At 41.0% G+C, this 21,930-nt stretch overlaps 1 protein-coding gene across 1 annotated transcript; it reads left to right on the forward strand.

The window, feature by feature from the left end:
* Positions 1 to 2,650: 2,650 nt before the first annotated feature.
* On the forward strand, positions 2,651 to 5,260 carry LOC109087876 (transmembrane protein 255B-like). The gene is made up of 4 exons (XM_042774922.1): positions 2,651 to 2,781; positions 3,784 to 3,864; positions 4,210 to 4,295; positions 4,687 to 5,260. Exons 1-4 carry the CDS (start codon positions 2,779 to 2,781, stop codon positions 4,856 to 4,858), a joined length of 342 nt encoding a protein of 113 aa, XP_042630856.1. The 5' UTR covers positions 2,651 to 2,778; the 3' UTR covers positions 4,859 to 5,260.
* The last annotated feature ends 16,670 nt before the right edge of the window (positions 5,261 to 21,930 follow it).

The following is a 21,930-nucleotide window of genomic DNA, read 5'->3' on the forward strand; positions in this document are numbered from 1 at the left end:
ATGATCCAATGACTCCAGTAGATCTGCTCTGGACGCCGCTCTGTATAAAAGTATCACAAATAGTGACTTTTGAGTACACTACTAGTTACATATATGTTTAAATTGGACTGCAACTATACTAACACGTGAAACTATATAGGTAGGCCTATTACTGATAGCTTTATAATAATCATAATTATAGTAATAATAAATCATTTTGTATACTTTGAAGTATTAGTCTCAGTAAAAACTACGAGTGTAGTAGTTTAATCTGAGGTATACTCATAAGTTTCTTTACGGAACTGACATCATACTTAAATATACAACTATGTCCATATTTAGGTATTAATTTGATAACTATTTGTTAAGTATATCTGACATACAAAAACATCAAAGCACAGGCTATCGGCTTATCAAACAAAAATTTACGCTAGCTTCATGAATTGTTTTTTTTTTTTTTTATACACACTGAATGTAGTGTAAATTTTATAAAATAAAAAAGTAAGAAATAAAACCGCATTTTGAACAAAAAGCAGAAAAAGACTCGTCGCTCAACACCCAAAGCAGATTGATCAGTCATATTACACTCTTCATTGGTCGACATTTGATTCCATAACATTACACACAGTTTTGATGCTGTTTTATGTCAAGTGATCATGTTAGGAGAATACATGTGAAGGCAATTGTTGTTTAGGTTTCTTCTTCACTTTTCACTCTTTTTGGAAATTATGTACAGAAGATGTGCTTAATAAAGGCCCCTAGCATTATAAACAATGAAAACACAGATTCTCTAGCAGGCATTTTATGTGCATCTGAAACACATTTATACCTTTTCTTAGTATAACTAAAAGAAATATTGCATCTGTCTCTCTTGGCTGTCTGTCTTTGATCAGTTGAGAAGAGATGTGTCCCTGTGGATATCACAATGCATGTTAAAATAAATACACTATGACATTTGGTTGAGTTACTGTCAGTAATATGTAATTTATGGTTCGTTTCAAAGCAAGATAAGTTTCTATTGTGCCCCAAGGAATCACATAAAATGTATTGGATTTTGGACAAGGACAAAGACTGTGTGTATGTGCACATATATGAATAGTACATTTACTAGGAAAGGTATTTACTACAGTAGATTTCATGTCAAATAAAGCTGTTTTAAGTAATATTAGGCCTGTCATGATTATTTAAGATGACTATGATCATTACCATGTAATAATATATTTCTTGTGGTGCAGTAGTGCCTTATGTGAGAGCTGCATAACTCATTTGGTATTCAGTTGAAGCAATAATGTGTTATAAATGTGATATGTTATATATATATATTGTAAATGCATTATTATCATTGTATATTGTATTATATTATGTATATTGAAAAATATTATTCATGTAATTCTATCCAGTTTGTTTATAAGGGGTACACATTTCACTGTATGACAGAAATAGAAAGTGAATAAATTACTTCTTAAGGTGTATGCGTATTAAGCTTTTTAAAGCGATAGTTCACCCAAAAATTAAAATTTGATGTTTATCTGTTTACCCCCAGGGCATCCAAGATTTCGGTGATTTTGTTTCTTCAGTAGAACACCAAATATGATTTTTAGCTTCAGGCGTTGCAGTCTCTCAGCAGTACAGTGCGTGACAATGGTCACAGAATCTATGAGAGAAAAAAAAAAAACATCCACAGAAAAATCCAAATTAAACCCTGCAGCTCGCAATGATACATTGATGTGTAAAGACACAAAACGATCGGCATGTGCCAGAAACTTAACAGTATTTATATAGTTTTTTTACCTCGCAGACTTATAAGTGCATTACTGCCACCTATCTCTCAAATGGACCATTGACACTCCTGATTGAGATTATAGATAGGTAATGCACATATAAGTCTGCGATCCGCCATAAAGCCACAAGAAAAAGATGATGCAGGCTGCTGTGAAGTGCGTTCACAAGAGTTCTAACAGTTCGGACATTGCGTGAATCAGAGGTAAAAAAAAAAAACTATATAAATACTGTTCAGTTTCTTGCACACACCGATCGTTTTGTGTCTTTACACATCAATTTATCATCACGAGCCACAGGGTTTAATTTGGATTTTCTGTGCATGTTTTTTCTCTCTCATAGATTCTGTGACCATTGCCAAGCATTGTACAGCTGAGAGACTGCAACGCCTGGAGATAAAAATCATAATTAGTGTTCTACTGAAGAAACAAAGTCACCGAAATCTTGGATGCCCTGGGGGTAAACAGATAAACATCAAATTTTCATTTTTGGGTGAACTATCGCTTTAAAAAGCTTAATACGCATACACCTTAAGAAGTAATTTATTCACTTTCTATTTCTGTCATACAGTGAAATGTGTACCCCTTATAAACAAACTGGATAGAATTACATGAATAATATTTTTCAATATACATAATATAATACAATATACAATGATAATAATGCATATATCACATTTATAACACTATATATATATATATCTCTATAACATATAGATATTGCTATATATATATAAATATTTTATAAAACATTATTGCTATTTATTGTAACAATTTTTATTATTTATTATATTGTTTTATTTTGTATTATTTATATTTTATTATTTATTATTACATTATTTATTTTTTAATCAAAAGGAAAAAAAATATTCCAGGTAATTAATATCATTACATATACTCATAAACTGTAATCCATTTTTCTTTTTCTGTCCAGCTGATTGCTGCCATTGTGTTCCTGAGTTTTGGTATAATTTCCAGTTTCCTGTGTCTTGTGATTGATGGCGTTTTCATCCTACTCAACATGGTGAGTACAGTAACCATGAAACATTTTTACATAGAAACAACCTTAGCAACTGCCTAGCCACCATTCAGAGCATCTTATCAATGCAATAGCAACCAAACTGAATACCCGAGCAACCACTTTGATACTACTGTACATTGGAGGTCTAAATTAGTCTTACAATTTAGTCATCACTTTTCTTTTTTTTTTTTTTTTTTTTTTACTTTAAGACTGGTTACATACATAATGTAGATTGGTCTAATTTGATACTGAAAAGTATGATACATTTTACCCCTTGGCTAACTGTTATTTGGTCATACAAATTCCTAAGACACAGTGTTGTTAACCTAATGACTATGTTTATGCAGCTGGCAACATAACATGTTCAGTTTTCAGTGTCAAAATCCAAGAGCTGCATTTGAAGGGATGTGGAGGTCACTGAATTGTGGATGCTGGCACTGACTCATTTAGTAATTGTGTAAAAAGTCAGTGGTCAGATCATCTATCTTGACAGCACGAATGTGACCCATGAAGTTTGAGGGAAAACCCTAGGTGTGATCTGTCCTTTTTGAGCATTTACATTTATGAACTTTGTAGAAGCTAGAATCTAGAGCACCAAAAAGGTGTGCCTTTAGCTGAAAGTTGTGGAGGTTTCAGCAGTTCAGATGAAGGTTGGCAGCTCACTTCACCAGAGAGGAACAGAGAGGGTGAAGGTCTTGGAAAATGACTATCAAGCCTGGTTGTATAGGAACATCAAGGCTCACACATTCCGTGATAACAAGGAGTGCTGTCTTCATAAGATTGAGCTGGAGATGGTGTTAGTTTGTCCAAACAGAGATGTGTAAAAGGCAGGCAGAGATACAAACTGAGACAGTGGGACAGATTGAAATGACAGATGGTAAGAGAAGCCTCTCCAAACAAAAGGTATTCTATTGTATCTCTATCTTTTGTAATAAAGAAAAAACGTTGCAACACAATTCCAAGGAAAAAGCCAAGCTGAGGACATTTCTTACACTCTGCCAACAGGATATGCGTCCAGTGAAGGCTGGAAGATGTCAATTCTACACAAGCGGAAATGGTTACATCTATGAGAACTACTACGCAACAGTGAGTCAAGTCAGCTTTGTAAAATTTGTATGCCTACCTTTAATTACTTAATATATTAATAAAACATGCACACTTTAATAGATTAAATAACAAGGACAAAAGTCCTAATTTTAGGCTGATTTAGGTCCTTGATGGATGAACTGATGCAGTTATTTATGGATGGATGAATTGATACATTTATTTGGCATTGTAATCTATTATTATAATAGTAATTAATGTGAAGAGAGTTGAATGAAGAAGAGATAGGTGGATGAAAATGTGTGCACAAAAGTTTGTTTTTATATAAAAAAGAGAGAGCTTTGTGCATAATGTTTTATTTCTAAAATACACTCAATTGTTTTGTAGGTTCCCTGTCAAGGACTAACAGAGTCCTGTAATATGAAAGTTCGCAGTGGAACGTGTTACTGTTGTGATTTGTATGATTGTGCCAAGTAAGTAATTCATATTTGTGAAGACGTGTGCAGATACTTTAAGTAAACACTCAACAATAATGCAATAAAAGTTATTTGTCCACTGCATTGCATAAAAGAGATCAAAAAACATTTCACTCTTAGTGGCATTTTTGCTAGTTTTTGCAAGTATCTCTTACTATTACTCATACTTTGATTTAACAGTTCAAAAAGGAAAGTTTTACAAATAGCACATAACTCATTTCATACCATTTGCACTACAGTCAGTGAGTTTTACACAGGCATGAACCACTTAGCACTTTTTTCAGAATGTCAATAAGTTATTAATATGAAATAGCATATAAACCAACCTGTAGAGTAGACATAAACGTAATATCATGACAATAATTTGCCTGCTTGCTTTCTTTTCCAGTGGAGGATATCTGAATAATTACTATGAGTTTGTTGGTGTGCAGAGCTGTCAGGAGGTCTTCTCTCTATATGTTCTCCTCTGGGTCTTAACCACGCTTAACCTGCTGGCCTTCGTGTGTGGAATCTTGACCACTGCTGTACTGGGCAGTATCAAATACATGGTAAGTCACTGAGAGAGTGAGAGAAAAATGACTACTCCACTCTAACATTGTGAGCCATTCAGAATTTGTTTTTAAACTTCTACATTTTAAGAGTTAACAAACAAAGTGCAAATAAAGAGCAGTAATTAGAATTTTGGTCCATTGCTCCAAATCAGAATTTTGTCCATCACTGCTTTGCACATATCTGATACTTGCCGGATTGTATGATATTTTGACAAATTTACACTTTCCAAAATCCAAAAAGATCACCAATGATTTAATAAGCTGTTTTCATACTATAAAAATCTATAACACCCTGACGAAGGCTTGCTTGGGCTGATACGTGTTGGTGTCTTTTTAATATGTAGCCCTGTCTTAGAATAAAGGCTTTTTACCTTGCTGACTATGTGAGATCCACCTATTATTTTGGACATTTTGTTCCCTTTCTGGAGCACCCATAGTTCTGCCTGCAAGTACAGTACCTGATTTGCTCTTGGTCAAGATTTTTTTCTTTGATTATAAAAATCTGTTTGGCAGATATTGAGTTTTATTTTCAATTATGATTTTGGCTTCCAAAAATTATGACAAGAAGACAATAGAGATAAATCATTGTTTCCCATTTGCAATGATGCTCTTGTTTTGTCTTGTGTTTTAAATCCAGAGCATCCTTTTCATTTATAGCAGTGCACTTTTGCTCCTCCATAAAACCCTAAACTTAGTGCCCAAATTTCAGCACAGAGTCTGTCTTTCTGTGGACACACACAGGAGTGCAACAGAGTTAAAAGTTACCACACATTTACATTTACGCATTTAGCAGATGCTTTTATGGAAAGCAATTTACAACAGAAGAGGAACAAAGCAATTTGTCAACAAGCTGAGTGTGTAAGTGCATTGTTTTAAGTGTGTGGGGAAGTTAAGTTCTTGCAGAAGAGATGTGTCTTAAGCTGATTTTTGAAAGATGTGATGGTCTCAGAAGTTCAGATGGAGGTTTGAAGGTTTTGCAAAGTGACTTTTTGCATCATTATAAAGGAACAACAAGGTGTCACTTATTCTGTGACTTGAGCTGGAGGAGTGAAAATAAACTTGTAAGAGTGAATTGATATACTGCAGGGAGGTGCTGTTCCAGTGGTAGTCCTGACATCCAGCTTCAAAGCCTTAAATTTGATTCTGGCCAGTGGAGTGGGATCAGGAGGGGTGTGATGTGGGTCCTCTTTGGCTGATTAAAGACTATCACTTCGATAGACCAATCTTACTTCAGAGTGGAAACTAAATGAGCCAAATACACATTGGGATGCATTATTGCAGTCCAGCTGCCTCCTGATCACAGCATTATTATAAGTAATGCAGCAGGTGCATGCATACCCGCTTTTCCGCTTTGTGCTGAACGTTAGTATCGTTCATCCTCAAACTGTGTCTAGCTGTGAACTCGCGTTCCAGTCACGCTCTCGGAAGCTTCGTGTGTTGGCAAGACGGTGCTTCAGCGGTGGTCATTCCTGAGTCAAGTGGGTTGCGCACTTCAGGCTGCACTACCCCCTGTCGTGTAAAAGAGCATTTCCTAAAGAGCAAATTTGAATTGCCTAGAGTTGTTAATTGCCTAGAGTTGTTCTCCAAAAGAGCTTCTCACAGGTGCGTCTTTTGAAAAGATGATGGATCGTCCTTATAAAGGATGCCGTTTCACCCATGCGTTTCTGAGTGCGGTTGTTACCTGGCAACGGGTGATGGTCACGATCCTGCCTCACGTGTCTGGGCAAGTACGCTGAGGTGGCTTTCGTGGATGAATCATGTTCCCACTGCGGGAAGATGACCATCTCAAGGCTGTGAACCAGGCTCCGCTACCTTCATAGGGGCAGAGTCCGTTGCGCTGCGCTGATCTGGGGCCCGTTCTGGCTGCAGACAGATGAGAACCACTTCCAGCAGTAGCTGCGAGTGGTTTGAGGGGTTACAGTGGTGGCAAACCCCGCAGGGAACCCAGCCCTCTGGGGACCATCACTCCTGCTTACACCTCTGATCCAGTGGAGCAACCTATGGAACGTGCTGGGCCCTCTTCAAAGAGCATACCAGCTGGCATCCAGTGGTGCAATGCCCCCCTGACCAAGATGTCGATCTCAGCATTGGAGGGAGAGCTGTCCCGATGAAGATTTCGGCTGCGCACTTCCACGCCTCCGGGACGTGGCAAAAGCCTGAATCGACTGGAGATGACAGCTATGCTTTTCCCAGGCCCCCGAGAGGGTGGCTCGAGTGGAAACTCTCCACCGTTCCCCCTCAAGGCTGGATGACTGGTTTCTCAAAGTGGCTCCGCGCTGGTTCTCAGCCCCCCGGCCTTTCTTCCCGGAAGTGCAAGATGAACTCACCAGGTCGTGGGACCGGCACCTTTACTGCCAGAAACCGGCGGTGGGCTCTTCCTCCCCTTGACACCTTGGACGGCGGTGAAGCGAAAGGGGTGACCGGCGATCCCCCCAGTGGAGTGCTTGCGCGTAGTGACCTTAATTGTGTCCTTAGTCTGCCTCCTCATGGCGGGGGGACCGGTGCTTCCTTCCCGGGCCTGTAGGTAGTTGTCTGGTTTAACTGGCAGTGCCTGCCTTATAGCTTGCAGGAAGCTGTTTCATGCCTTACATACTATGGCGTTGCACTGCAAGGCACTGAAAGGACCTGCACGAGGGTTGTCACAATCTGGAAGTTCTGAAAGAACTCTGAACTGCCACTGACCTTGCGCTCCGGCGGCCGAAGGTCATCGCGAGTTCTCTGGGTTTTCGCGATATCCGCGCTTGTGGTCCAGGAGTGCCAACTCTGGCTGTGTCTGGTTGATATTGGGGCGCCGACAAAGCTGGGTTCCTTAATGCCCCTGTGTCCCAGACTGGCCTCTTCCGGCTGACACAGTGAGAACCTGGGCCCAGCAGGTTCTTGGCTGCGCAGGGGAGCAGACTGAGGTGGTCCGACCTTCTGCCCGGTCAGGCGGCTGCTGCGCTCCACCCATCCCACGGCCGCAGTGCCCCAGCCTGCTCGTCACCGAGGGTGGCACCCTCCATCCGCCCCGCACCCGCATCCGCACAGCAGCCTCCAGCAAAGTAGCACCGTAAGGGGAAGCTGGGGCGTAGGCAGCCCCGCCCCACCTGTCCTAGCCACTGTCAAACCTGGCGGTGAGCAGAAGAGCAAGAGAAAGGTGGTGAGGTTACGGCCAATCTTGGATCTCGCGAGTTTTGAACCGGGCCTGGCCATCGGTACCGGTCAAGATGTTGACACAGAAAAGCAGCTTCCAGGTGCGTCCGTCCCCAGAGATTGGTTTGCAAGAGTTCAGCCTGAAAGGCGCTTATGCTTTTCCATGTGTTGATCCTTCACGCACCACAGACCTTTTTCTGCGGTTTGCGTTCAAGGGCCGGCCATATCAGTACAAGTCCCTGTCTCACCCGTGTCTTGCCCAGAAAGTATGCGGAGGTGGCTCTTGTTTACCCTCAGAGAACAAGGTGTTTCTCATCCTCACCTATCTAGATGATTGGATTATACTAGCACAGTTTCGGGATCAGTTGTGCAGTCACAGGACCTGGGGCTCCGGCGCACCTCAGCCTGATGTTGCTGAGAAAAGAGCAAACTCTCCCAGACAGTGCCCCTCACAGAGGAACGTGCTAGCCTGCTTGAATACATTCAAGGGTAGGACAAGCGGTTCCACTGAAAGGCTCCTGGGGCATATGGCAGCAGGCAGGCAGCACTTACACCGCTCAGCGCGTTACATATGAGACCCGCTCCAGCACTGGCATTTATGGCCGAGTCCCAAGGTCGCCCAAGGCATGGAAGCACAGCACTCACGGGTCCAAGTTACACCAGCCTGTCCGCCAAACATCACCCCGTGGTCAGTTCTTGCATTCCTCCGGGCAGGGGTGCCTCTAGAACATTTCTCCAGGCATGCTGTGGTTTACACGGATGCCTCCACCCACTGGCTAGGGGGCCCATGTACAATGGGCTTCGCAGTCTCAGGGGTTTGACAGGCCTGCAGCTCCATTGGCACATCAAGTGCCTATAGTTTGTTAGCAGTGCGCCTTGCTTTGAACCGTCTCAAATGGCGGATAACACAATGACCTTTGCATACATCAACAGACAAGGTGGTCTGCACTCCCATCACAGGTCGCAACTCGCCCGGCATCTCCTCCTTTGGAGTTGGAAGGTTCTGAGGTCACTTCATGCTGTTTACATTCCGGGCCTGCTCAACCGTACAGCCGACGAGCTGTCTCGAGCAATGCCCCGGGAGAATGGCAACTCCATCCCCAGGCGGTCCAGCTGATTTGCTCAGGTAGACCTATTTGCTTCTCCAGAGACCTCTAACTGCCAGTTGTACTCCCCTGACCGAGGGAACACTCAGCTGCGGATGCACTGGCACACAGCTGGCCGTGGGGCCTACGCAAATATGCATTTCCCCCAGTGAGCCTTCCTCGCACAGACACTGTGCAAAGTCTGGGAGGACGAGGAGCAAGTCTTGCTAGTGGCACCGTATTGGCCCACTCGGACCTGGTTCCCCGAACTAGTGCTCCTCGTGACAGCCCCTCATTGGCCGATTCCTCTGGGGAAGTATCTACTGACTCAGAGACGGGGCACCGTTTGGCACCCGTGTCCAAACCTTGGAAACTCCATGTCTGATCCCTGGATGGGACGCGGAGGTTCCTAGGTGACCTACCCCAGGAGGTAGCGAACACCATCACTTTGGTGAGAGCACCGTCTATGAGATATGCTTACGCCTTGAAGTGGAACCTGTTCGTTGAGTGGTGTTCTTCTCGCCAAGAAGACCCACGAAGATGCCCGATTGTGGTCATGGTTTCCTTTCTGCAGCAAGGGCTGGAGCGAAAGCTGACTCCCTCCACCCTAAAAATCCAGGTTGCTGCTATTGCTGCTTACCATGACCCCGTGAATGGGAAGTCTTTAGGTAAGCATGACCTCATCATCAGTTTCCTTAGAGGGGACAGGAGGTTAAATCCTTCCTGCCCCCCCTCTAAACACTCTTGGGACCTGACTCTAGTGCTAAAATCACTATAGCAGGGCTCATTCGAACCTTTGCATTCAGTTGAGCTAAAGTTTCTTTTTGTTGAAAATTCTGCTCCTGCTTGCACTGGCCTCCCATTAAGAGGGTAGGGGACCTGCACGCATTTTCAGTCGACGATTCGTGTCTAGAGTTTGGGCCGGCTGACTCCCAGGTAATCCTGGCTATGTGCCCAAGGTTCCAGCTACACCCTTCAAAGACCAAGTGGTGAACCTGCAACCGCTGCCACCGGAGAAGGCAGACCCAGCCCTTGCATTGCTTTGTCTCGTCCGAGCATTGAGATGCTACATTGACCGGACACAAAGCTTCAGGACCTCAGACCAGCTCTTTATCTGTTACGGAGGCCAGCAGAAGGGGAATGCCGTCTCTAAGCAGAGGATGGCCCACTGGATTGTGGATGCCATCACCCTGGCTTATCAGGCAGAGGGTTTGCCCTTCCCATTCAGGTTGCGAGCTCACTCAACTAGGAGTGCATCCTCCTGGGTGCTGGCTCATGGCGCCTTGCTGACAGATATTTGTAGACCTGTGGACTGGGCGACCCCTAACTCATTCGCTAGATTCTATAGCCTTCATGTAGAACAGGATGGGGCTTCTGCAGCGTCCCTGTTCCAAGTGGAACGGGTATGTTTTCCCAGTGTTATCCAGTCTCACCCAGTGAGGTATTGCTTTGACAATGGTGAGTGGAACTACTTGTTCCGAGGCCCGGCCTACACCAAAAAGGGGCACAGGCGGCTCGCACAGGGCACTGGAAGGAGTAGCACCCATGGCGCTTTGGTAAGGATCCCAATTCGTCGGTCCACTGTGGTGACGTCGAGAGTGACTGACTGAAAGGGAACGTCTCGGTTATGTATTGTAACCCTCGTTCCCTGAAGGAGGTCACGTCCTGTCGCCACGGTTGCTGTACCAACGCTGAGCGGCCAGGTCACCAGCTCGGCTCCTCAGTGAAAACCTGGTATGCATTGCACCTGCTGCCTTATACTCACACTGTGATCAGCGGCAGCTGGATGCAATAATTGCATGCCAATGTGCATTGGCTCGGTTAGTTTAAACTCAAAGTAGAATTGGTCTATCGAGCGATATCCCAATTCGCAGTCACCAACGTGACATCTCCGTTCCCTCCTTCAGGGAACGAGGGACCATACGATACGTAACCGAGACGTTCCTCCTACAAAAAGAAACTGTCATCCTTTTATATTTTATAAAATTATTTGAAATAAATAAATGAAAAAGTAATTATTAGTGATATTTATTAGTAATGGTAACACTTTATTTTGATGCTCCCTTTTGAACACATATCTGCTAAATCTTCTTGTGATGGACTCCCAACAGACTTTCTAAAGACTATAAGTAACTTTGCAAGTACATGCTAACTTATTCTAACTCTAACCCTACCAGTCTAATACTCAGCAAATAAAGGGACCATCAAAATAAAGTGAAACCCATGTAATAATTACAAGTGTCAGAATAAAAATTTAAAACAAAAACAAAGAGTGTTTTTAATAATTCCTTACATTTATATAGCGCTTTTCTGGGCACTCAAAGCGCTTTACATAGAAGTGGGTAAATCTCCTCAACCACCACCAGTGTGCAGCATCCACCTGGATGATGAGATGGCAGCAATATTGCGCCAGAACGCCCACCGGACACCAGCTTATTGGTGGAGAGGAGACAGAGTGATGAAGCCAATCAGTAGATATGGGGATGGTTAGGAGGCCATGATGGTCAGAGGGCAATGGGCGAATTTTGGCCAGGATGCCGGGGTTACACCCCTACTCTTTTTCAAAGGACATCCTGGGATTTTTAATGACCACAGAGAGTCAGGACCTCGGTTTAACGTCTCATCCGAAAGACAGTGCTTTTTGTCAGTATAATGTCCCCATCACTATACTGGGGGCATTAGGACCCACACAGACCACAGGGTGAGCAAACCCCCTGCTGGCCTCACTAACTCCTCTTCCAGCAGCAACCTAGTTTTCCCAGGAGGTCTCACATCCAGGTACTGACCAGGCTCAGCCCTGCTTAGCTTCAGTGGGCAACCAGTCTTGGGCTGCAGGGTGACATGGCTGTTGTTGACATGGCTGTTGTTTTAATAATTCAGCCATCACGGCTCTGTTTTCTGGTTCCAGTATTGCTGTGGCAAATCTTGCATTACATTTTTGGCATTTGCATGTACACTGCAAGACTTAATGCAGAGATCTATTTTGACATGTGATTTTCTGTCCAATCTGTTGCTATGATTATCACTCTCAATCATCCCAATTTTGGGAGTGACACAAGAAACGATAATTCATTGCTGCTGATTCTGTTAAACATTACAAGGGCTCCCTTTATAATCACTAAAGCTGTCAATCACTTCACTTAAGAGTTAGCTCAGTTCCGGATTTCCAGTTAGTCCTGTCACCTGTCAATTGCAAATTCATGTCTTACAAAAAAAAAATACTTTTTTGGATTCTGACTAACTGAATAACCTGACTTGCCAGTTCATGTCTGGTCATAATAAGCTCTAAAGTGGAACAGACTTCATGGGAAATTTGTGTTTTACAAACAAATTTTGTGATTTTTAATCCTATTCAAATTAAAATTGTTTTGCCTCACACAACCTTGGCATTCATCGAAGACTAACTTAAGCTAAAGACATTTTGCTAACCTAAACTGAGTAAAATAACAATTGGTTGTTCAAGGTAATTATATTATTCAGATTTATTAATATTATAAATCTTATTTCAGTAAATTATGTTTTGCACACATCCTGAGCACATGACCCTCTGTAACACCCACATCCAGACACGTCCACCCTGGTAATAACTACAAAGATTCCAATCTTTCAGAATCCATACATGAAATGAAGATGACAGATGAAGTCCAAGTTTGTTTTAAAGGCTACTCTCATTGGATTAGTACTGAAGGCACAGATGTTCTTCTGGAAATGCTTCTGAAAAGAAAGGAAAACAGTTACCTTATTGGTCCAATTTTTCACAAAGGTCAAAATAGAGTTGCTTTGAAGACTATAAATGGGACAAAATTGGACAGCATATCACATAAATCAATACAAATCTGTCGGACCACTGGAAAGGCTTTTTGAAATCTGACAGCAAAGTACAATGAAGAGAAACTTCTGGGCTTATTTTTGGCATAATTTATCAACTGGAAAATCTGTGTGAAGACATTGTAAATGTTTGGACATTTTCTGCTGATTTAGCTAAATATCTCTGACACTTTCAGTGTTGTCTTTCATCACTCAGATCTTTGCTCTTCGTGACCAGTTAATCCATTTGTGTGTCCGGCCTTAAAGTTACTAGTTGACATGTTTATTCTGTTTTCTCAATAGCCAATACACAACAAACTATGACACTATAAACACAAAAACCACAACTGTAAACAGAAAATTCCTGATATTTATATGGTCTTGTAGAAATGGTATACATTGAACATGATATTGCAGATTCAAGATATATACATATTTCTTTGACCAACCCTATATTCATTTCAGTGTCCTTAACCATTGTAACTGTTTCGTTTAAACAGATCTCACTGTGTTTAATTTGCGTTCAGTGTATTTGATGGTTTGTGTTTGAATTGAACATTTTTTAACACAGTGTTTAATTTTGTCTTAATAGTTTGAGGTTCCCCGTCCAAAATCCCACAGCATTCCTTTGTAAAACTGTGCCTAAGTACACTGATCCTTGGGCTTGACCTGATCACACCCCTGAGCATTCCTTTGTAAAACTGTGCCTAAGTACACTGATCCTTGGGCTTGACCTGATCACACCCCTGCCGTGCCGAGAATGCCAGCCAGAAGTCCAACCAATCCCAGATCATGGATCTTCCAGCACTCTCACCCCTGCTGAGTGACCTGAAGTTGCTTTTGGAAGCATCACCACAACATTTCTCTGACCAACTTAAATATTCATCACTAAGCATCACATCAGCTATGTTCTGTATTAGCATCAATGGCTCCAAGAGAAACCATTTAACATTCAAGGAACCTTCCATTGCACAAAATGATCTTTATAGTGGAAAAAGGTTCTTTAGATTCCCAAATTGTTCTTCACACTAAGAATTTAATTGTAAGGTTCTTTGGGAAAACCAAAAAATGGTTCTTCTAAAGCATCGCTGTGAAAACCCCTTTAATTTTTAAAGTGCCTCTATTATGCCATTTTTAAGGTTCCTAATATTGTTGTGGGAGGTTCCTACGAAAGGTTTACATGCATTCAAGGTCAAAAAACATATTTGTTTTCTCAGAATATGCATTTAATATCACCCTTCTAATCCAGTTCAGTGTCAAGATAAAACAAAGAAGTCAGGGATGGCGAGCGAAAAAAAAAAAACATTTATTAGACGTTCAACAAAACAAAAGATGAGACAAATTCCTGTGAGGCTCCCTGCCATACACAGTCTCCCAAGCACCGCAGTTTGTGGTCCAAAAGTCCTCTCTCCTTAACAGGTGAGCGGGCTGCTATATCCGTCTCTCCACCAATTACTAGAATTAAAGACAGGTATTAGTCATCATTCACTTGACCTCCTTATCACCGCTCGCCTCGGCACTCGTTCCCCCGCTGCAGACTCCGCTCTACCATGCCCCCCTCGCCACAACCTCATTTTCCAAAGATTCTCAAATGATTTGTTCGAAGCAGTTCCAAGATTCAGTCTCTCTAAACCCCTCCTATCAGTGAGCCTTCTCTGCTCTGATTGGTCAGCTTGCCCAGTCTGTTGTGATTGGTCTACATCGTAAAGAGTGTTTCAGAAATGATACGTCCATTGCCATAGTTCTGTATTTTGAATGCTCGGTAAAAATATAAACATCTATTATTTAGCATACTTACAGGTTGTGTTCATGTTAACCACATAAACAAGCTACAGTGTTTGAGGTCGGGTCAAGTTGTTTGCAGCGCGGCTGGCCAACGTAGAACTTAGGCGGACATTATGCAAATGTGGTTATAGAACAGAACTGAAGACAATAGTCTGCTGGAAAATGAGCTGACAAAAAAAAAATCAGCAATTTTTGCAATTAAAAGCTAACACAATTTTAACACACATTCTTTTATTCATCCTTCTTCCAGAGGGCATCACTTTATGTTTCTCCAGCACCACCTGCAGCCACAGGATCAAGTGTATCTCCAGAAGGGTCATCAGGTACATCCCATGTACAGCCCAACCCTCCTCCCTTTGCCCCCCTCTACAACCTGCTACCCTACAAGACCTCCAGCTTCTCAACTTAGAACATCTGAATCCAAACCAAAGACCTTGAGACTGCACTCCCCTTAAACACAACATTAAATCAAAATGGACTGTTTGCTTTCTGAATAAATGTCCGTGGTATTATTGTGCAAGATTCATCCGAGCATGTTCTCAAGAAAACGATTTGTTTTCATAATCTTTAATCAAAATGTCTTTTCTCTTTCTTCACCTCTGTAATGGTGAAACAATGACTTTTCTAGTGCAAGCCTGTATGGATGGGAAAATAATGTTCATTAAAATGCTTTTCATGACCAAGTCAAAAACTGATGGATAAATGAAGCCCCACTCTACCTTGTTTTTCTTTTATAAATAAACCACATTATAGACATTTACTTAAGAAATGCATTGCTAATGCCATTTCATGTTGTCTTAATTTCATGTTTGTAATATTAGGCAGCAAAGTCTAGTTCTTGCTATGGCTGTAAAATATATAGTAAATATAAATCTAATGTATTACATTATAACATAGAGGGCTAAATGAAATACAAGAACAATAACACCAAAGACTAATTACAATCAGTTGTCGACTATGACGCAGTTTGAACTAACTTCTCCGAAGAATAATGTTAATTATCATCAAACTGTTTAATTCTGCCATACTTCAAAATCACAGCTGAAAATTTCATCAGATTTTCACAACTTGAGATTTTCTTGAAGCAATTTTTGAAAGCAAGGCCTAGGAACAGACCTTCAAAATGTAATTTAGATGTTTGTATATGATGTGTGAATATGTATCACTTGATAAAGATGAATTGTTGTTTCTATGTATTTTTTTATGTCTTTTATACTTAAAAGTATTACTTTAATTTTAATTATAATGATATATTTTTTGTACAAGCTCTGTTAAAAAAGTTAATATTTTACACCAAAGGCAATGTACATGGCGGCAAAATAAAAACGAAGCTTCACTCTCATAAGGCTGAACATAAAATTTCAGGCTGTTTTATCTACACACTGTTTTGCTTCTGACTGACACAATCACATATGATAGTAACGCAATATAATTAATACTTTGAAACATTACATGACTCAAAACTCTTCTACTGTAACAGCACTGAAACTCTACAGACTATTAGTAAATATTTGACATCAATGCCTGATTATAGACAATTAATCAAATAAGACAAAAATTAAAAGCAGCAAAAGACTCCAAATAACTGCATTAAAAATATCTTTTATTTTTAGAGAGTGCATATACAGAAAACAGGACTCGTACATATTGAGCACAGAACAGTGCAGTGTTCAGTTAGAGGTTTCAGAGTCTGTCAGCAGGTCAGTGTTCTGTTCACATATGGACATCATTTGCTGAGTTCATGCATTTTGAAGCATTACCTGCTTCAATTAAAATGTTTCCATTAATGTCAGGTTTTTTACATATTCAATGTGTCCACTAGTCTCTCTAAAAATATCCTAACATATGTTACAGTTATCAATACAGGACAGATTTCCATTAGACTGGTTGTAGCTAGGCCATGTGTTATGAAAACCAAATGGTTTGTGTTAAAGCAATGTTCCAGGTTCAAAACAAGTGAAGCTTCATGGACATCTTCTGCGACAATCTGTCCGTTATACTACAGAAAATAATGTAGTTCCTCAGTTTGCAAAACAAAACAAAAATCCCATTTACAGTGATGCAAGGTTTAGATTTAGAGTTTTCAAAAGTATAGTCTTAAATCTATGCGTTAATATGAGACTAGAATTATAGTCACTTAGTAACCCTATCTGTGAAATAGCAATATTTCACTCCTGACATGAGCAAATAAAGTCTGCAAAGCTTTTATATTTTCTAAAATAGCCCCCCCCCCCCCCCCCCCCCCTTTTTTTATTTATGTTGCAGCGTTATGGTTTATATAGCTTTGTGAACAGAAATGTTGTAAATAGGCCTACAAGTCCTATAAGACAACAGAAAAGTTTTCAACCTCAGATTCAGGAAAAACCTACCATCCAGGCCATTGGTGGATGGGTGATAAGGCGCAGATCTGATGTGTTGAATCCCATTCACACGCAGAAAGGACTGAAACTCAACAACTGAACACAGATCTAAGCTCTTCGATGGTTGGAGGCCATTATCGCTTACAAGCTGCTGTGGTATCCCAAAACAACTGAACACAAACATAAACCCATCTATCATTTTTTCCTACAACACCACCCAACACTCCCCAAATAAACAATCCACATATTAATCAGTCCATCACTGTGCCAAACACCAATTTTCCAAACAACCAAGTTGGAGGCCACAGATGAATCGTCTCTTACAAGCGTGCTGTGGTAAATCCCAAACAACTGAACACAAATCTAAATGCTCTTCGATGGTTTTGAAAGCAAAATCTTTCAGAATGATGTGGGTGTTTGGTGCATAACTTGCTGCAATCCAGTCCTTAAATTTGCTGGCTTAGCGTCGACAATCACCAGTAAATGTGTCGTGGCTCCATTACACAGGAACATTGGTCCTGATTGCTATTCCATTAACTTTGACGAAATTTAATCTACACCTGCCCACTCACTCTTTTGAAGCTGACTCTTTCCTCACTATTGTGTTGTCTTCATGAGTGCAACACACATCTAGGAGTGTCGCGGAATCAGCATTTATCCTCTCGCCAATTCATTGTGAACATGTACGTTCAACAACGACACTGTGCCAAATTCCCTATCTGTTTACTGTATAAAAGTGACCATACAATCGTGTTCAATAAAACAGAGCACCAGTATGTCGTGTGTACAAAGCTTGATTGCAATACCACAGATCTTATCATTAACATTTATAATATGATATTATGTATTGCATGCTACCTATTATACAAAAAGCAAAATCTTCAGCAATGATGAGGGGTTTTTGAAACTGAAAATTAAGTATTATGTTCTTGTAATCTTGAGCAGAATGCTACAGACATGAGGTACTTATTTAAAAAAAAAAAAAAAAAAATCTTAAACCAGTGTCTTTGAATACAAACTTTGCTTTGTAGCTACTTTAGTAAGGATCCAGACGAAATGTCAACCGCTGTAGTCATTTCAAAGCATCAAGAGGTAAACTCACGCTCTTTAAAACTCGTAATAAACCAGTGAATTCTAAGACAGAAATGATCCTGACGACAGAAACAAGTTTATATTCCATCAATCTATTTTTGCAATCAAAAAAATGGATTACTCACACAGGTAAGTAAAGAGTACCCAGTGTTCAGGCCTGTCTACACTAAACTCAACTTGACACCAAACCCAGTACATGAACACAAAATTCCCAATAAGACCAAGACCCCCAATACGAGCCCCGCCTCAAGAGAAGGCCCTAGGCAATACCCTGCCCCTATAGGAAGCACCAGCTCTGGGCTTCCAACAGTACTTTAACAGTAGGGCATGAGGCCCTGCATCAACCAGACGCAAAGATGCCCCTGGGAGTCTAGGTGGTCAGATCCACCCCTTATTGTGTGGTGCAAGTGTCCTGAACGAGCACTGGGAGACTTGGATAAAGTGGACCACACCATTGTACTCCCTGGGACAGCTCAGAAGCTCTGCTGAGCAGTGGAGCTCTTTGTCTGCTACAGAGGCCAGGGAGAAGGGGGGAAGGCTGTCCGCATCCCTCTGGGCATCCCGGCAGAAGTTCAGAATGTCTGAGCCGCTTATTTTCAGTGTTGTGGATAGTAATGATTCAAACAGAGAAACAGACGTTTAATATTTTCTGGTGGCACCAATACTAAGGTGATCCCTTATGCCTCCCCTGGGGGATGAAAACCAAAAACTTGTTCAAAGACTCCACCTTCAAAAATCTCCTTTATGAAATAGATTCATGCCCCACCAATTATTTGTGTTAACAAACACGCACCTAGCTATCCCACCCATCTGATTCACTCACTGAAATCAAACACAGAATGCATCCATCCAACATACACACACATACGTACAATGATGTTAACATGGCCCGGAGACACCATAGGTGTCCCTCTATCAGTGTGATCCTTCTCTGAGGGTAATTCCCTACCCAGATGTTCGAGCATGGTGCCACCCTTAGTGTATGTACCCATAGCACATACGGGGCAGTGGCTGGTCCCTGAGCAAGATCATGCAAAATCCACTCTCGCCAATTTTCATTGGCCCTTTTCTCTTAAACTTAAGATCTCAGAGGTGATTGGGGCTCCCCAAAGTAAAGACTTTTCTAAGTGAGTATCCCAGGCCTGTCTACATAACTTCTCCATTCCCCTTCCGGGATCAGGGCAAAGAGGTTTACGATACACATATATGCGTAACCGAGACATTTTTCCCATTTTGCAACCCTGACCAATAAAAGCATGCCTCCTGCTCTCTATCACTCCACTCCGAGTGTAGCCTCCTCCTGAGCTTTGGCGCATGGCACCTCTCTAGCAGACATCTGCAGATCTGTGGGCTCCTTTAACAGAAATTCCTTTTCTGGAGGAGATTGATGCCTGGCCCAGTATTTGTGTTAACATGCCCGGAGCTAGGTGTCCCATCATCCTTTAATTATGGCGCCATCTTTATACCCAAATGTACGGGGAAGTAAAAAACTGCCAATTTTTCATGGCATTTTCTCTTAAACTATGATTGGGGCTGCAAAAAGACTCCTAATGCTATCACATAACGCTCCATTCCCTCCATCAGGGATAAGAGGTTTACTGGGTAAATTTTCAAATTAGAAGCAATTTATTATCCTAATATATATTCATCCTGAAATGCCATTAAAGTTTAACAGTAAATGCTCACTGTTCTTAAAATTGTCCCATCTTTCCTTATATTAGTACATATTGATAAATGAATCAATTTATATGAAATAAGTGATGTATTACTATTGATAAATGAATCAATTTATATGAAATAAGTGATGTATTACCCAGCTGCATTTACATATTCTGCAAAAATCTGATCACAGCTATTAAAAACCCATTATAAACATAAATTACAAACTAAAATATCAAAATAAATAAACCCTGGGTAAATTTAAATTAGAAATTTATTTATCCTAATAATATATTGATGATGCATTATCATCATCCGGTACAGGCTAAAAGTTTAACAGTAAAATGTTCTTATACAATCTTTCCTTATATAGTATATTGATGAATAATCAATTTATATGAAATAATAATGATGTTTGTGTTTGTGTGTGTGTGTGTGTGTGTGTGTGTGTATATATATATGTTTTGTTTTGTTCTGATCAGCCTAGAGTTAGGTTTTTAAAACACCCAATGTCCAGTTGAGAACACATTCTCATTCCCTAGTCAAATATCCCAATGTCCAGCTGTGGGGGTCATATTTGTCCTAGCATGATCCTTACCCTTTTAATTGGTTTCTCTATCATTCCCTCATTCATTTTTCACTCACTTCTACTCAATATTTCTCAAAATACAAAAATGAACAACCAGTAAAAAAATTTCTCAAAATTCCAAACTGAACAACCAGTAAAAGACTGCCGAAAATAAAGATGATGGTGTGCAGCTCAGAGGAACAGTGTTTGGAGAGATGCTCACCCAATCCGAGGTTAAAACTTCCCTTATATCCACACATAAACATTCATCCAAACAACAGAGAACACACGCACTTCCGATTAATCTATAGGAAACATTGAAACACATGCTGCAGACAAAGTGAACCCACTGATTTCAGAGTATATTTATTGGAGTTCTCTGGTATGTAATCACACATTTCGAACACTGCCAAGATGTATTACTGTAGTTCATTAAACTCATGTTTCATGTCTCCTTCCAGGAGTTTCTCTGTTACTCGTTTCCTGACTCAAGATCAATAAATCTGCTGTACACCGGGACACTCACCATGGCAGGAGTCCCAGTTTTAGAGTAGAAAGTTTCAGTCAACAATGTATTGTGGTTTGTGTTTGTGGCTGTTGCTTGGTATTTAATGTTACATTATTTTCTATACTTACTATGCATTCTTTCACACTTACGTCATTACAAATCCATATGATTTTCTTGCTTGAGAGCAACACAAAAGAAGATGTTTTGCAGAATGTCCAGTTTGTTCTTTCGCACACAATTAAATCACATCCCTCGGGAAGTGGAACAAATGCAAGTGAAGCTTAGATATCTTGACTCATCACAATAAGCGTGTAGCACTGAACACACGTGTTCTTTGCCAAGACAAAAAACACAAAAGCAGAATAAAGCCTCGAGTGTTAGAATAAAAACACGGAGGCACACATTCCCTAAGGCACGCTCGACTCATTATAGCGCTATCCATGGGATTCAGATAATCTTTAAAAGAGCATCTGAAAGCCGCAGAGTGCATAAGCTTGCAGTGGAAGCTTTCAAAAATTTCAGACCCTTCTCAAACTTCTCCGCAAGCTCGACCTGCAAACCCTCCGATACGAGTCTTCAACGTGCTTCAGCAGCAGCAGGACCTGAACCGTGAGACACAGAGGCTTGTCCATTATCTCTCGAGAAGAGGGACAAACATAAATTAAGCTTTCTCATTGGAAACATTTACAATGACCGCATTCAGAGCCCTCGATCTCCTAACCAAGACACATGATACATGTCCTCGGGCATGGAGGCTCACACTTTCTACAAAGCTCACCTGCATTGGTCTTTCAGATGCACTTCAAACAGATGGCTCCTGAAGACAAAAGTTGGTGAGGTATTCAATAGGTGCCCTTTTCATCAAAGGCTATGTTGACCAGTAAGATTGATGTTTTTTCACATGTGCTTCAGACAGCGGTCATGCTGGCAGCATTCTCCATAGTGTTCACCAAAGGACGCAGCATGAGTTCCTTAAAAGGGGAAACATTTTACCATAGTGCAATTTGCATTTGTAAACTAATACATTATGACGTTTGCATGACATAACCAGCTCAATATGTGTCTTTTCTGACATAGGCCTACTA

Source organism: Cyprinus carpio, chromosome A18, assembly GCF_018340385.1.
Source record: "Cyprinus carpio isolate SPL01 chromosome A18, ASM1834038v1, whole genome shotgun sequence".
Classification (NCBI taxonomy): domain Eukaryota; kingdom Metazoa; phylum Chordata; class Actinopteri; order Cypriniformes; family Cyprinidae; genus Cyprinus; species Cyprinus carpio.